This window comes from Neophocaena asiaeorientalis, unplaced genomic scaffold, assembly GCF_003031525.2.
Source record: "Neophocaena asiaeorientalis asiaeorientalis breed wild unplaced genomic scaffold, Neophocaena_asiaeorientalis_V1.1 scaffold275, whole genome shotgun sequence".
NCBI lineage: Eukaryota > Metazoa > Chordata > Mammalia > Artiodactyla > Phocoenidae > Neophocaena > Neophocaena asiaeorientalis.
The window spans coordinates 189361-206134 of NW_020173679.1; the positions used below are offsets into that span (position 1 = coordinate 189361).

The window sequence follows — 16774 nt, forward strand, 5'->3', positions numbered from 1 at the left end:
ATCTCTTTTTTTTTTTTTTTTTTTTCTACAAGCTCTTAATGCTGTTTCCGGTTTCTCAGTGTTGTAAATAATGCCATGATGAACATCTTTGTGTACAAAGCCTTTTCTGCTTTTATTTATTTATTGTTAAAAATGTATTTATTTATTTATTTTTGGCTGCGTTGGGTCTTCCTTGCTGCACACGGGCTTCCTCTAGTTGCGGCGAGCGGGGGCTACTCTTCGTAGTGGTGCGCAGGCTTCTCATTGCGGTGGCTTCTCTTGCTGCGGAGCACAGGCTCTAGGCGCGGGCTTCAGTAGTTGTGGCTTTCAAGCTCTAGAGCACAGGCTCAGTAGTTGTGGCGCACGGTCTTAGTTGCTCCGTGGCATGTGGGATCTTCCTGGACCAGGGATCGAACCTGTGTCCTCTGCATTGGCAGGCGGATCCTTAACCACTCTGCCACCAGGGAAGTCCCCTTTTCTGCTTTTAGAGTCATCTCCTCAGATTAGATTCCCTGGAGCAGGCCTCCTGGGGCAAGGGTACCAACCTGTTTAAGGCTCCTGGTACATTCTGCAAAGAGCTTTCCAAAAGGGCATTTCCAAGTCCCTCCTTCCTGCTGCTCCTTAAGAAAAAAATAGCCCAAAGAATCAAGCCCCTTGCATGTCCAAGCTTCCACTGGGTGCCAGCCAGAACCTTTTACTTCAGGTAGCTGTGCTCACGGGCAAAACCTGGCCAATTCTGGTTTCAACCAGCAGGAAACTAAGGAGGAAGCCCCTGCTCCTCCCCTCTATTTCATTTGGAACCGTTTACCATGTCCTCTGATGACAGTAAGAATTATTAATAGTATCAAGAGCCGCAGGCTGTCATTTGAGGAGTACTTGCTGTGTGCCAGGCATGACCCCGAGCCCCTCATGCCTGTGCTCTCTGTGTAATCCTCACAACAGCCCTCAGGGTGGGCCTTAGATTCCCATGTTACTAAGAGAAAGCCGAGGCTCAGAGTTGATATCCCTGAGTTCCACAGCTGCCGAGGGATAGAATCAAGACCGGATCCCTCAGGTCTCTGCCTTCAAAACCTGTGCTCCAGGCCCCTGCTCCCAGCCAGTGCCCGGCTCGCGTCACCCCCAGAACACGGGTCTGCCCTGCCAGCACAGCTGCGGTCACTGCAGAACTGGGCTCATTCTCAGGGCAAACGAACCCCTGCTGTGTGCTGGGCCCCGTGTGGACTCCGTACAAGTGTGCTGTCCGTTCACTCCTTCCAACAACCAACGCTGGTGGGGAGCTATCGGTAGTCTCATTTTGTTGATGTGAGAACTGAGGGTCAGAGAGGTGCGTGGCTTTGCCAAGGTCACACAGCAAGTAGGAGGCAAGAGTTGGATGGGAACTGGGTCCAAGGCTCTCCAAAGCCGATGTTTTTTGCATTGAGGGATTCAGCTCCCTGGTGACCCAATCATATCCCCTCACTGCCTCCCACTGCCCCCACCCTGCCCCGCCCCGCAGTTGCCTCACAAGGAATCTGTGAGCTGTCCCGATAGCAGTAAGAAATCCTGCAGCACTCAGAGAGCAGCCTGTGCCTCCCAGCCCCCACTCCCTGGAGTCAGTTGGCCCTGGCTTCTGCTCTTGGAAGCTGTGTGACCTTAGGCATGTTAACTGCCCTTTCTGAGCTTCACTTTTCTCATCTGTAACGGCACAGTCCTAGCACCCCCTCCATGGGGCTCCTGTGCACCCTCCGTGGGTGGGGAGCACCCAGGGTCTCCTTACCGTGGGGCTCACCCCGGGGCCCTCACCCCTCTGCCTGGTCTGTCTGCAGATGAGCGGGGCAAGGACCACCTCCGGGCAGGCAAGCTGAACCTGGTGGACCTGGCAGGCAGCGAGCGGCAGTCCAAGACGGGTGCCACGGGGGAGCGGCTCAAGGAGGCCACCAAGATCAACCTGTCGCTGTCGGCGCTGGGCAACGTCATCTCGGCCCTAGTGGACGGGCGCTGCAAACACATCCCCTACCGGGACTCGAAACTGACGCGGCTGCTGCAGGACTCGCTGGGCGGCAACACCAAGACACTGATGGTGGCCTGCCTGTCGCCCGCTGACAACAACTACGATGAGACCCTCAGCACGCTGCGCTATGCCAACCGAGCCAAGAACATCAGGAACAAGCCTCGCATCAACGAGGACCCCAAGGATGCCCTCCTGCGCGAGTACCAGGAGGAGATCAAGAAGCTCAGGGCGATTCTGGCTCAGCAGATGAGCCCCAGCACCCTGTCAGGTGGGCGCAGGGGGAGGGAGTGGAAGGGAGGGCCCGGGACGAGAAAGGCCCTCTCCCTTTGTCTTCTGGGGCATGGAAGCAATGTCCCACCTCCTCGCAGCTTCACGTGAGCATAGAGTTTTGAACGGCCGGGGAGAGCCCTGGTTGATGACGGCCCAGATGGTTTCTGCTCGCCGATGACCCAGCATGAGGCCCGTCCCATCAGCTGGAGGCTCTGGACCCCCCCCCCACCCCCGTTCCTTGCCTCGAGGCTGCACATCCGTCCTCCCTCCTGTCTGCCTGCTGTCTCCATGGCAGCGTGGAGATGCTGTGCTGCTTAGCAACTAGGTGACCCACCCTCCCCCGACATCACCCGCCCACTCCCAGTTAGGCACCTTGTGATGACTGCTCTCACACCCAGGTGTCTGGCTGTCATCTGGCAGGTAGAAACCTATACCTGGAGCATGGGCCTGCAGGGTCCTTGCAACCAAGGGACTCCAGAGTTTTCTTTATCTGAGAATCCCTCGGGAGAAGGGAGCACTAAAGAGACTGAGTCCATCTGTCCGTTCATCCACCTCCCCACCCACCTTCCTCTCTATCCATCCATTCTACACACCCATTGATCTACTACTCATCCACCCAGGCATCCATCCATCCACGCAGGCATCCATCCATCTACCCATCCACCCACCCATCCATCCTACCGTCCACATGTCCACCTACTCATTCACTCCGTCCTGTCATCCGTCCTTTTATCTATCTTTCCTCTCACCCTGCCCCCATCCATTCATACCTGCTCTGTGTGTGGACCTGTGCTGGGCATGGGGACACAGAGATGAGTCAGATCCAGGCTCTGCCTCGTGGGTGTACCTGGTTTCCTGGGGGAGAAAGACACTCCAGCAGAGCCTCGTGTGCACCTGGCGCAGAGATCTGTACGGGGCCCTGCAGGGCAGCAGGGAGTGTGTGGCCAAGGCTCTCTGGGGGTAGGGTGCGGTCAGTCAGGGAAGGCTCCACAGAGGAGAAGGGGTGATTGAACAGAGTCTGGGGGGACGAGAAGTCTCCTGTTAGACAGGATGGGACTGGTCAGTCTGTGCAGAGATGCACAAAGCTCTAAGGTCTGTTTGGGGACCCACAGGTAGTCCTGCCGACTGCCTGGTGGCTCGGTTGGTGGGAGATGGCTATGTAGGGGTTGGCCGGGCCTGGAGTGCAGAGGCCCTTGACCACTGTGAGGGGTTCCGCTTGGGCAATCTGCCTTCCTCCTCTTTCCCTCCTGCCCCACCCCTGACCCTGCTTAGCCCCCCCACCCCGATCAGTGAGGGGAAGCTAGATGGAGGAATGGCAAGGGGTACCAGGGGGGAGTTGGGGCTGCTCTGCCAGTGGCTCCCCTGACCCAGCAGCTGACAGGCCTGCAGACTTCCCATGGGTATCACGGCAGCCTTGCGGGGTAAGGGCTCTTAGCATCCCCTCGTCCTGGATCTGGAGCATGGAGCCCAGCAAGCTGAAATGACGGATGCAGGGCAGGCAGAGAGCTGAGATCAGGGCAGTCATCAGCAGTTCACGTCCTGGCTCCTCGGGGAAGCAACTTAGCCCCCCTGAGCCTCAACGTTCTCGTCTGTAAAGTGGAGGTAATGACAGCACCTGCCTTGTTATTGCTGTGGGGTGCTCGAGAGGACGGCACGAGATGATTCACGTGTGGGCTTAGCACGGAGCCTGGCACGTGAGGCTCGACAGACGGTACCGGATGCTTTAACGTTCTAGCTGGGTCTTGAAACCAGGTGTGTCTGACGCAGAGCTCCAGGTGCTCCCCCCGCAGGCACTTGCTGTTAGCGTTGCCCTCTCGGCCCTGGCTCTCCCTCTGGTCCTTGGCATATTTCTCCCTCCCCACTTTCAGCAGAACTGGACACATTGGTCTGTTTTCACTGGCCCTCCGTGCTCTGCTCTCCTGCCCCTAGTCCAGGCCGGCCCTGCGCCCCCATCCCACTGAAGCTGCCCTTGTCATGGATGCCCTCCTGGTTGTTAAATCCAGTGATCGGTCCTCAGGAGGCCTCAGCTGTCCTCTTAGCATCAGCTGACTCAGATGACCCCTTCCCTTCTCCTTGAGACCCTTGCTTCCCGGACGCCCTTTGTCCTACTTCTCCTGCCTCTGCGGCCACTCCTTCTCAGCTCCCTTGTGTGAGTCTCTCCATCCCTAACCTCCTGATGTCAGGCTGTCCCAGGGCCGGTCCTCTAGCCTTTTCTCTCTCTACACTCCTAAGGTGGGCTCATCTGGTCTCATGTCTTTATTTTTTTATTATTATTAATTTTTATAAATTTATTTTATTTACTTTTGGCTGCATTGAGTCTTCGTTGCAGTGCGCGGGCTTCTCTTGTTGTGGGCTCTAGGCACGCCTAGGCGCTCTAGGCGCGTGGGCTTCAGTAGCTGTGGCAGGCGGGCTCAGTAGTTGTGGCGCACGGGCTTAGTTGCTCCACGGCATGCGGGATCTTCCCGGACCGGGGTTCGAACCCGTGTCCCCTGCATCGGCAGGCGGACTCTCAACCACTGCGCCACCAGGGAAGCCCTGTTCTCACATCTTTAAACACCACCTCCGTGCTCACGATTCTCACAGCCTGGCTGTGTGATGCGTGTCCAGGTCTTAATTTATAAAGGTGACTGAGTGGTGACACAGGTCAATGTCATTGAAAGAAAGGGTAATGTTACTCATTTACCCTGGAAATGAGAGGCACACCATGCAGGGCCACAGGGGGAAGCACCAGTGTGGGTCAGGAGGCAGAGAGGAGCGAGGGACAGCCCAGGCCAGAGCCTTTATCGGGGTTTTGGTGGAAAGACACAGCCGTGCAGGAAAAACAGCTCAGGACTGGCTAGCTTGAGTAAGCCCGACAGGATTGGGGCATACGGGCTGTCCCTGCTGGTCTGGTCCTGGCCCCAGTTGACTTTGGGCAGGGGAAATACTGGCTGTGTGGGAGAGTTAGATAGAGGTGGGTGTGGACTCAGAATTGGTTGGTTTGCACATGAAAGGGTTGCTCCTCGGGACAAGCTGTTTACTCCCTCTAGGAATTGGCTGGCCCTGGGAGGGGCAGTCTCTTCCTGGCCATCAAGTCCCCCAGGATGTCAAAAACATCAGGAAATAAAACCCAAACCTGATTGATAAACCATGTCTGATTTCCAGACTTGGCCATCTGGCCATCTATCTAATTGTCATTCCAAACTTAACATATTGGACACTGAACTCTCGACCTTTCCCAGACCTGCTTGTCCTGCAGCTCTCCCCAGCCAGTGACACCTCTCTCCTTCCAGGTGTTCAAGCCAGAAACATTGGGGTCATCCTGGGCTTCTCACTTTTGCTCAAACCTCAATCCAATCCAGCAGTAGATCCTGTTGTCTCTACCTTTAAAGCAGGTCCAGAATCTGTGCCATTGTCCCCCCAGTACATTCTCCACACAGCAACCAGGGAGCTCCTGTTCAAATACAAGTCCTTTCGCTGCCCTGCCCAAACCCTCCAATGGCCTGGTTTAACCCAGAGTTGAAGCTAAAGCCCTCGCCACGGCTTGCGAGTTTCCCTCTCTGACCTGCTCTGCTCTTCGCTCATACTCTCCCTCGCTCACTCTGATCCAGCCTCAGTGGCCTCCCGCCTGTTCCTGGAACAGTCACAGCCCCTGCCTGCCACAGGACCTTTGTACTCACCATTCCTTTCTGTCTGTCCCCAGGATCTCTGCCTGCCCCACTCCCTCACTTCGTTCAAATAACTGCTTTCCTCCCACCTTGTCTAAGAGGTCTTTCCTGTCCACACTATTAAAATTGCAGCCCTTCCCCCTGATCCTTATTTCTCAGCACCCTCCCTGCTTTCCTTCTCTTAGAAAATATCACCTTGTTAACATGTTATGCATTTTGCTTACCTTTCTCCCCAGTTGAAAACAATGTGTGTGTGGAGTCTTGTCTGTTTTGTTTAGTGCCAAACCCCCAGGCCCTGGAACATGTAGGTGCTGAAGAAATACTTGCTGGATGAGTATATGAGCACCTTACACAGAGACATGCTTGAAATAAGTTCAGTACTTTGAGTCTTTTTTGAATGAGCGCGCAGTTGCCTTTTTACAAATTTTTGCTTAGTTCCTGCAAACCATGTGCACCTTAGTCTCAGCCCCTCATTTCTGCTTTTCTCCCAGCCCTGCTGAACAATCAGGTTCCCCCAAACCCCGTCCAGATTGAAGAGAAGCTGTTGCCCCCGTCTGTGATGCAGCACGACACGGAGGCCGAGAAGCAGCTGATCCGGGAGGTGAGACCCTGGGCAGGTGGAGAAGGGGCAGGCAGGTGCGGCCCAGCAGGAGACCGTCTCCAGAACGATACCATTTCCCCACCACCATCACGTTGGGGTTGGTACTCCAATCTCCCTTTGGAGCTCAGAAAGCTGAGGCTCAGAGAGGTGCCATGACCTGCCCAAGGTCACACAGCCAAGGAGAGTCTAAGCCGGGATTTGAACTCGGTTTCCTGACTCCAGAGTACAGTCCGTCCCCCGTTGGTGCCTCTGTGCACAGAACAGAGAGGGCTGTGGGCGTCTGCAGGGGTGCCATCTCTCGTCTGTACTGCATGAAGGGCTGGCTGTGGATTGATGGCAATGGAGAGGGCATCCCTGGCAGTAGGGATGGCCAGTGCCTCGGCGAAGAGGTCAGGGCAGAAGGGCTCTGGGCTGAGAGCAGGCAGCCTGGGTGGGCCGTGGGGACCCCTGGGCACCCACTTGACTTTACCGGTAGATAAGTGGGGCGTTAGCCTCCCAGCAAAAGCTGTCACCTCGGGGCACCTGGGTCCTCCCACAACTGTGGCTTCCAGCACACTGGGACCCAGCGGGGTAGGTAGCACCCTGATTTACAGATGCGGAGCTGACCCCGGGGGCACTTACACAGCCAGACACGCAGCACCTCCTACCCCTGGCTTAGGCTCCATCCCAACTCCAGGCTCTGTTGATTTCTGGAGGTTCCTGCCATTGGAGGGCTGCATTCTGAGACCTGAACATGTGGTGGGGTTTGACATTCGATGACCCCTTTAAGTAGGGCACTGGCTTCTTCCTGGTGAAAAACCTAATGCCAGGGAAGAACAGCTCTGCGGAGACTGGGGCCTGGATGTGTCTGCACCTGGGCCTCTGCCACTCAACTATGACCTCAGATGGGAGCAGCCCTGGGCAGGCTGCGGGGGCCTGAGGCCCAGGCTCTGGGAGGCAGACGGGGTAAGGCCTGGGGGAATCTCAGTCCTGTGGGCTGGAGGGCTGGGAGGAATCGACCAAAGAGCCCCTAAGTGCTGCCCATGACAGGTGGAGGCTTTTACTATTTGGGGAGAGGCTCAACTGTAGCTCCTGGACGGCCCCATCCGGGCCCCGTCAAGGTTCTGGAAACTCAGCCGCTCATTCTGCCTTTTCCTCTGCTGCTCTGGGAGCTCCTGGGGCAGGGGCAGCGGCAGGCTAGCTCTGGAGCCCTGGGCCTGGCTCCCCGGGGGCGGGGTGGGGAGGTCCCGGGAGGTGGGGGCCTTTGGGGATGGCTGAACACAAGCCCACAGGATGAGAGAGGTTGCGCTTCAGGGTGTGTTTTGGAAAGGGTGGGCATCCTGGCTGTGTGATATGCAGGGCGCTGTCGCCCCCTAGTGGTCATAAGGGAGAAGAACGCTGTTCTGGGCCGGCTGCTGGAGTAGCCAGTGATTGGAGGGTCCTTCTGCTCTGGGGATGGGGGTCACCTGCCTCCTCCTCAAGGGTAGCCTAGTGGACGCTGTGTCAGACCGCTGTCCCCTGGCGCTGCCACCACCAAGTCTATTTTATGGCCCTGGAGTTTCTTCTGTGAGCCACACTCAGAGGAAGAGTTGAGGGGGTCTGTCCTCCCTCCCGTTTGTTCTTCCACTTAAGACTCTCTGTGTGCCTAGACTGTGCTTTCGTTTCCATTCCTGAACCAGTCAGGATGCTGAGGATGAGGGAGGTGGCCCCTGTGTGTAACAGAGAGGGTGCCGGGCCAGGAGTCGGCTCAGCCATGGGCTGCAGCTTTGACTCCGTGGGCTTCCGTCTCTAGCTGCACCAGGGGATTTGGACTAGAAGATTCCTAGGGCTCATCCAGCTTTTACATTCTGTGAGTCCAGTTCTTACAGGCTCTGTGCCCGGGCAGGTTGTTTAAGCTCTCCAAGGCTGTTTCCTCATCTCTAGAGTGGGTGTAAGGCGGCTTTCCTGCTGCTGGAAGAGGCTGGGCTGTGTAACAGGTGCCAGCCGGGGCTCGGAGGTCTGGGTTTGCGCTCTAGCCCCCCTACCCCATTCAGTCATCAACAAGCATTTTCTGAGCACCTACTAGGCGCTGGGCGCTGGAGCCAGAGGCGCAGGTGGGCCCAAGGCGGAGTTTTATTGTTTTTAATATTGGAAGTAGCATGGGAATTCGCTGGTGGTCCAGTGGTTAGGATTCCGCTGCCAGGGCCTGGGTTGGATCCCTGGTTGGGGAACTAAGATCCCGCAAGCTACATGGTGTGGCAAAAAAAAAGGAAGTAGTAGAGCATGTTTTGTGGATTGTAGGGAACGATCTAGTACCGAGGGAGAAGTCCGAGGTATAGGAGGGAGGGGGACTGAAAGAGCAGAGTCCTCCTACGGGGGGTTCGGCTTTGGATGGTTTGTCCTCCGTCACAAGAGGACACAGAGCTTTCGGGCAGAGGGAGGGTGAGGGAGTTCACCTCTGCCCTCTTCAGGGCTCTCTGTGGAGGACCAGACAGGAAATGGGGGGAGCGGAGGGTTTCGGAGAGAGGGAAGGTGGAAGGACTAGGAAAGGGTGGGACACCACTTAGAGGTCCTTCTGAGATTCGGGGTCACACATTTACAGGTGAGAAAGGAAGCCGGTGCTGCCGTGTGTGCAGGCCCACGTGTGCATCTCCAGCCAGGTCTTGCGGGGGTGTAGGTGCTACTGGGCCTAGGCCTGGGTTTAACTGGGGTCAGGGCTGTGCTGGAGGGAGTAAGGGCGGATGCTGAAGTGAGGGAGTCAGGGGTGCTTGCTGAGGGATGGATGTAGTGCTGGGCGCTGGGATCCCAGCTGGATGAGGAGGAAGGCGAGGGCGGGCGCAGGGGCAGGAGAAAGCAGGCGGGGCGTGGGCTGCAGGTCTCCGTGAGGCCATCAGAGAGCTGCGTAGTTCTGGGCAAGTCTGGACCCTCCCTGGGTCTCAGTAACATTGCAGGTATTGCCCTGAGGCTCAATGCATCTCAACTGTGCTGCGTAAACCGTTACATTAAAAAAATATATTTATTTATTTGGCTGCGCCGGGTCTTAGCTGCGGCACGCAGGATCTTCGTTGCCATGTGCGGGATCTTTAGTTGCAGCACGTGGGCTCTTTAGTTGCGGCATGAGGGATCTAGTTCCCTAACCAGGGACCGAACCCAGGCCCCCTGCATTGGGAGCGCAGAGTCTTAACCACGGGACTAGCAGGGAAGTCCCAGAAAACTTTAAATTCTAATGGTGGTCTGTCTCCTCTTCCACCCCGAGAGCCCAGGTCTTGCCATCTGTGCTGTTGCCGTCTGTGCTGTTGTAGGAGTCTGTGCTGGTTCTGTACTTCCTGGGGGATCTGCAGGGGTGGGCGTGTGCAGGGGCTCTCCCATCTTTAACCCCGTCCCGCCCCTCTGGCTTACTGCCGCTGCAGGCCCCTCTGTCAGGAGCAGCTCCAGAAGACAGCGGGTCACAGACGAACATTAGTTCATAAAGGCCCGGCCCTCCCTGTGGGGGACGCATATCAGACACCTGAACAGCCTGCCTAGCAGTTCTGCTTCATGCACTTGCTGATTCAGCGGCGAGTCCCGAGTCCCTCCTCTCTGCTAGGCACCGAGGCTGCAAATGGGAGGATGCGTGTTCTCTGGTGGGGAAGCTGGACGGTTAATCTATAGTCAAATAAATGCAGAGAATGATGGAACTTAAGATCCAGGCTAAGAAGAAATAAGCGAAGTGACAGAGCGCGGTGGTGGCGATCTTCTGAGAGGGTAACCAGGGAAGGCCTCTCTGAGAGGTTGTTACCAAGCCGAGGCCTGAAGGGACGAGCTTGCCAGGGAGTGAGGGCAAAGGCCCTGAGTCTGGCGCGGTGGGGGGCATGGGGGGGAGTGGGCATGTCTAGGAGTGGAAAGCACCTGGCGTGCCCAAGAGTGGCAAAGATGGAGTGGGCTGTCCAGATCACTGGGGACTGGAGGTCAAGTTGAGGAGGTTAGATTTTTATCCTCCAACATGGGAAGCCGTTGAAACATGATCTATGGATCCGTAGCTGCCACGTGGAGAAAGGTTTGGAGCAAGAGTGGAGGTGGGGAACCAGGTCAGACGAGAGCTGATGGTAATGGCAAAGATGGAGAGAGAAGCAGATGCATAAAAGTACATTTCGTCTTTGATGGCTTGAGGACTATTTGGTTAAAACGTATTTGTTGATGCAGAAAGGTGTTCACGATCTATTGCTTTGTGGAAAAAATAGGTTACAGACAGGTGCGTATACTATTAGCCCGTTAAAAATGTATAGAGAAAAGTGCAGAAGGGTCTTCACCAGCCAGGAATCATCCGAGTGCTGAAGAGGTCATTTTAATTTTGTTCTTTTGGCTTATTTGTATTTTCTGGATTGTTTGAATGACAAAAGAGGATTACTGAAAGCTGCGTTTTGAAGTGGTGGTAAATGCTGCCCCTCTTGTTATTCCCCCGCCTCTGCCAGGAGTACGAAGAGCGCCTGGCCCGGTTGAGGGCCGACTACGAGGCAGAGCAGGAGTCCAGGGCCCGGCTGGAGGAGGACATCACTGCCATGCGCAACTCGTACGACGTGAAGCTGTCCACACTGGAGGAGAACCTGCGCAAGGAGACAGGTGGGCCCCCGCCCCCCAAAGCTGTCGGGAGGGAGGCCAGCCTGCTCTCCTCCTCACCCCTCTGACTGACATAATAGAGCACTTTCCATGCACCAGGCTCAGTTCTATTTCGTCCTCACAACAGCCCAGCAAGGCAGGCACCACAGTCACCCTCACTTTGTAGATGAGGAAACTGAGGCCCAGAGAGGGTAAGTAACTTGCCCATGGTCACACAGCTGGTAAAGTGGAGCCAGGACTTGAACCCAGCAGTCTGGTTCCAGAGCCAGGATTCTTACCCACAGCACTGCCTCGTGATGCCTTGGCCACAGGCTGGATCGCCGCCCAAGGTTGACTTAGAGCTGTAACATATCACCCATGTTTTATGGATAAGTCCTTTCCCCCAGTTTCTACATTTTCTACAGTCTCTTTTCACCTTTGAGACCATTTGTTACCAAAGCAACCACGTCCCCAAATAAGCATTTAATCATTAGCAAGAACTTTTACCTTCCTGGAAATCTTTATCTTCTATTTGACATTCTAGAATGTTCCATCCCACCACTATCTTTCAGACACGTGTGCTGCCAGGCAGCCCAAGACTTCCTAATACTCAGTTACTGTAACATCCACCTCATAATGATGGCAATATGTTCATATCATTGGTACCATTTATTGGGCATTGCGTGTGCCAGGTACTGGGTAGGTAGGTGCTTCTCCAGAACTCCCTCAGTGAGTTGGGACTCACCGCATCCTCACAATGCAGGTGTGCAGACTCAGGCTTGGAGAGGTTCAGGCCATGAGCTAGGGAGTGGTTGTCTCTTTCAGCAAAGGGGACATCAGGACTCTCTCAGGGGAGCCCAGGACACGGTGACAAAGGAGAGGTTGGGATGTAAAGGAGGTGGTCTACTGCCCATGAGCTGGGAGCAGAAGGCCTGTGCGATCATCTCCCATCCCAGATGGCAGGGAGATGCCCCTTTTGGTGTAGACTTGGAAGAAGAGGCAAGGGCAGATTCTAGCACTTTCTGTCCTTGGGAGTGTTCCCTCCAGTCCACTTTGAATATCAGGCCTCCAAGGGATTTTATTTGGTCTCGCTAATATCCATCCACAGCATTCATTATATCCCACGGCTCTAGCTTATCCTGTGGACAAGGGCCCTGAGACCCCGGCGAGGCCCCTGAGGGTCTTGGGTGTGGAACCTGCTGATTGGGAGCTCTCTGCCTTGGAGACAATAATACCTGCAGGGAAGTCAGTTTATGTATTAAGAGCAGACCCTAGGCGGAGTGGTAAGAGCCCAGCATATGATGGCTGGCTGGGGAGGCCAGAGAGTGGAAAGATCATGGAGCTGGTCAGAGAAGGCTTCCTGGAAGAGGTAGAAGGAGACAGGGCTTGAGTTCTGGTGCGTAGACGGGCAGAGATGGGAAGCCAGTATTTAGGGGCCTGGGAGGCTCTGACTCTTAAGCTGGTCTCTCGGAGATGGTGAGCTTGGGGCCAGCTTCCAGGGAAGGGTCCCGCCTGTCCACCCTGTGAAAAGCTAAAGGAAGGTCTCTGTTTGCAGAGGCTGTCCTGAAGGCAGAAGTCCTCTACAAGGCCGAGGTCATGTCCAGGGCTGAGTTCGCCAGCAGTTCTGAGTACTCACCTACTTTCCAGTACAAGATGGCCGTGAAACCCGAGATCTACTCCATGCCTGACACCCTGCCCAGTGAGGGTGTCTTTAAGACTGAGGTTTCTTCCAGGTTTGAGGAACTGCCCGAGGTGGAGGCCTCCAAGTCGGAGGTTTCTCTTGGGTCCGATGAGTCTTCCACGCTCGAAGAACATTTCATCTCCACGGCTTTCCCTGGGCCCAGGGAGCCCTCCAGCCTGGAGGTCCCTGTGCCCGAGGTGGAGGCCCCGAGTGGACACTTCCTAGATGAGGATGTCAGCCGGGAGGCCACGGAGCCCCTGTGGGAGGAGGAGCCCTTCCTCCAGGGAGAAGAGCCCCACCTGAGGGCCCTGGAGCTCCTTCCGGGCCTGCACAAGCCACTTGCCGTGGAAGCCAAGCTGGCCAGGCTCTCCTCCACGGGGGCCGGGCTGGACGTGCCCCAGGCGGACGTACCCGAGGTCACCACGCAGGTAGCTGATGTCATGCAGGATGCCATGGGGGCAGAGCTCAGCTGGGGCACAGAGGTCATGGGGCACGTGCAGACATCTAACCTCTGCTGCTCCAGCACCGCCGGCCCCATCTCTGCGGTGTCTCTGGCGTGGCGACAGCTCAGCTGTTCAGGGGTCTGGGAAAGAGAGGCTCTGTCTAATGCTCTGTAAATCAGTAGGAAGGTTGGGATTGAGATCCCAGGCGATGCCAGCTGGGCACCTGTTTTGCTGACGGAGGGACATCTGTGCAGGGAGTTTGCTGGTTGCCATGGTTACACTGAGCTCCAGGCCTGAAAGAGCTGGAGGTGGCCTTGGTCAACCCTCATGCTCTTGTTGGGGAGGGGGTTCTGTGAGAATCCAGCTACCTTTCAGGGGCTACCCAGGAATCCTGAGATGCAGCTCTTCCTCCATCCTGCCCCTTTGTCCAGTGCCTTCTCCCTTTTCAACCCTCTGTTTTTATGTTTAAAAATCTTTTTTTCTCTCTTCTTCCCTTTGTCCTTCCCTTCCCTTCCCTTCCCGTATGTGTGATTGTGTGGGTATAAAGACCGCAGGCCTTTGAATCAGACCTGGGCTCAGATCCCAGCTCTACCGCTCACTCAGTTGTGTGACCTTGTCCAGTCACCTTTCTGGGCCTCAGTTTCCTCATCTATAAAATGGGGATGCTGACACATGCCTCACATAACGCTCCTGCAACATAGCAGTGTCTCTCCTCTCTCCCCCATTTCCTCTCTCTCCTGTTCTCCCCCCTCATCTAGTCTCCCCTCCTTCCCTCAGGAAGAGGTGGTGGGGTTGGTGAGCAGGTGGGGAGCTGAAGGGGCAGGGCAGGGCAGCAAAAGATGATTCTGGCCCAACCACTCCTCTTCCCCCTGCCCCTGTTCTCCTGCAAGCACCCCTCCCGGACAGATCTGCTGGAGCCTGGTGACCTCAGGTCTGAAGCTGAGGCGGCCGACGACCTCCTGCCCAGGACTGTGAGTACTGACAGGCGGGGGCAGTTCCAGGGGCCTGATTCTTCCCGGATGCTTCCGCGTGTCTCCTCCCTCTCTGGCCTCAGTTTCCTCACTCGTAAAACTGGAACAACAGGGACTTCCCTGGTGGTCCAGTGGTTAAGACTCTGCGCTCCCAATGCAGGGGGCTCGGGTTCGATCCCTGGTCGGGGAACTAGATCCCGCACGCCGCAACGAAGGTCCTGCACGTGGCAGTGAAGATCCCACGGGCCACAACTAAGACCCAGTGCAGCCAAATAAATAAATAACTAACAAAAACAAAACCAAGAAAAACCAAGGACAACAACCCCAGCCCTCCCCCAGCTCATCCCCATCTCAAAGCAGCATGCAAATCAGAGGAGCCATCACCTCTCTTTTTGTCAATTTGTCAATAAGAGGCCACTGATCCACAGCGATTTTCAAACTTTCCTCAGCCGTGGAGCCCTTGTCTAAAGCATAGAGGCCCAGCATGTGCGGTGGACGAGGGCCGCAGAGCAGGGGCTGGGGGCCCTGCAGGCACCATCAGGGAACCCCCCCGCCGGGGGTGAGGGACCAGTTTTGAGCTCTGCTGCCCTCAGACCCCACCCTTGTTTTCTCTTCTGCTTCAGAGAACACAACCGGCCAAGGGCACTGGGAGAAAGGCTTTAAATCTGCCCACATTTGTGGAGAGGGAAAGCGATCTGCCGGCTTCTGGACCTGATCTCTGGGTAGGAGCCGGCGCTGCAGGTCCTTAGGAGATGGGAGACAGGGAGGTTGGGACGCCGCAGCCGGCAGGTGACATTGAGATGGGACCGAAGCAGGAAGAAGGCGCTGGGGGGAGCACCAAGCAGGGGTCAGCAAGTGTCAGAGTCCTGGGGTTGGAAGGATCTTGACTTTCTCAGTGACAGAAGAGGAGGTCAGAGAAGTGGCAGTATGGATGGGGTTGTGGGGAGAAGGCAGGGAGCGGGCACAGAGGGTGCGGCAGCCCATGGAAGAAACTGGATTTTACTGCAGATGTGATGGGAAGCTGTGAAGGATCAATTTCTATTTTAAGAAAATCCCGCTGGCTGCGTGTGTAGCCTGGATGGTGAGGGGTGGGAGAGGGAGCTGGGGGGCCGTTCTGGGGGGATGTTGGTGGAAATGGTACATTTTTGTATAACTGGGTGTGCCCGAGCCAGAAGTGATCCGTCCCAGACTGCCAGGGGCCGGGCTGCCCCCGTCTGGGATTGAGGCCGCTGTGAGCTCGTGTCCAGGAGTTGGCCTCCCGCCTCCACCTGGGTTTCTCTTTGTGCTCAGGAGGTTGACCTGGGCCCGGGAGTGACCGAGGAGGTGGTGTTGGCAGCAGAGCCCAGTGTGGGAGCCGAGGGTGAAGCCCAGGTGGCCTTGGAGGCTCCGCATCAGTCTCTGCTGGCCAAGACAACTGCGAGAAGGGACAGTATGGAGGTGGCAGTGCTGACCGATGACCTACTGCCCACTGTGGACCAGCAGGAGGTGCTTGCCCGGTAAGCACCTGAGCCTGGGGGGTGGTGGGACCCCATGCGGGGCGGGAGGGAGCTATGCCCTGCGCGCAGGGGTGGAGGTGCCCATAGATTCTTCCTGAGCCCCACCCAGGTCTTCTCCTGATGTGGCTGAGCCTCTCCAGGAGCAGCGGGGCAGGGACGGTGCTCGGGTCAGCCAGGTGGCAGGGCTCAGCTTACGAAGCAGCACAGGTGCCACCAGATCCCCGCCTGGTTTTTGAGGGGCCAGGCCTGCAGGCTTCAGGAACTCAGGGCAGGCGATGCAGGCTTTCCCCAGGTCTCAGCCGAGCCTCCAGTTCCTCCCTGATGGAAGATGTGCTCCCCCTAGGGACAAGCCACCCCAAACACACCCTGGGGCGCCTGTGGGGCCGGGCTTTCCTCACTTGCTCTGCAGCTTTGTGCAAGTCGCTTAACATCTCTGAGCCTTGGTTCTCACCTCTGTAGATGAGATTACTGTCAGGCTCAACTCCATGACAGAGTCAGCCCCACGGCCAGGGGTTCAGCCCCCTTCGGGCCCCACAGTCCACTGTTCAAACATTAACTGAGCAACTACTACGTGCTGGGCACCAGGATGCAAGCATAGATGGGATGTCGCCTTGGCCTTCAAGGGGCTCTCAGTCCAGGGTCAGGCAGGTACACGAGGCCCGGGGAGGCAGGTTCTGGAGCAGTTAGAACCAGGTTCTGTGTAGTCACTGCTTGGGTTCCCGTCCGCCTCCACCACTTCCCAGCTCTGCCACCTAGGCTGAGGTTAACCCCTCTGTGCCTCAGCTTCTCATCTATACAGTGGGTGATAGAATCTCGAGAAGCTTGTTGTGAGGGTCAAATGAGACGACGCCTACAGAGGCGGGAGCTTGGTGTCGCGCACACAGAAAACACATGGCACGTGTGGCGATTTTCACTGTATGGTCTGCAGTGTGGTCGGGGAGGGCTTCTCAGAAGAGGGGACACCTGAATAAGGTTTGCACGAAGATGCCTCAGGGGTGGCATTTGAGGTACAGGGCACACCTAATGTGGCACAAAGGTGCAGGGGGTGTTTGGAGAAGCAGCCGCCCTGAGTTGAAGCTGGAGTGAGTTAGGGGTGGTGGGGGCAGAAGGAGGTGAGACAGGGAGGCCCTATGTGCCCCCGGGGCTTGGGCTTCATCCTGATG

General features: G+C 56.5%; 1 protein-coding gene across 2 annotated transcripts in view; it reads left to right on the forward strand.

Annotated features, from left to right (window-relative positions):
• The window catches only part of KIF17 (kinesin family member 17), a 42256-nt gene that overhangs the window by 8802 nt on the left and 16680 nt on the right, over positions 1 to 16774 (forward strand). For both annotated transcript variants that reach the window (XM_024749866.1, XM_024749867.1), the window contains exons 4-9: positions 1785 to 2237; positions 6378 to 6487; positions 10897 to 11044; positions 12576 to 13129; positions 14035 to 14115; positions 15406 to 15611. In XM_024749866.1, coding sequence (XP_024605634.1) covers positions 1785 to 2237; positions 6378 to 6487; positions 10897 to 11044; positions 12576 to 13129; positions 14035 to 14115; positions 15406 to 15611 — 1552 coding nt within the window. The remainder of the gene's footprint in view (positions 1 to 1784; positions 2238 to 6377; positions 6488 to 10896; positions 11045 to 12575; positions 13130 to 14034; positions 14116 to 15405; positions 15612 to 16774) is intronic.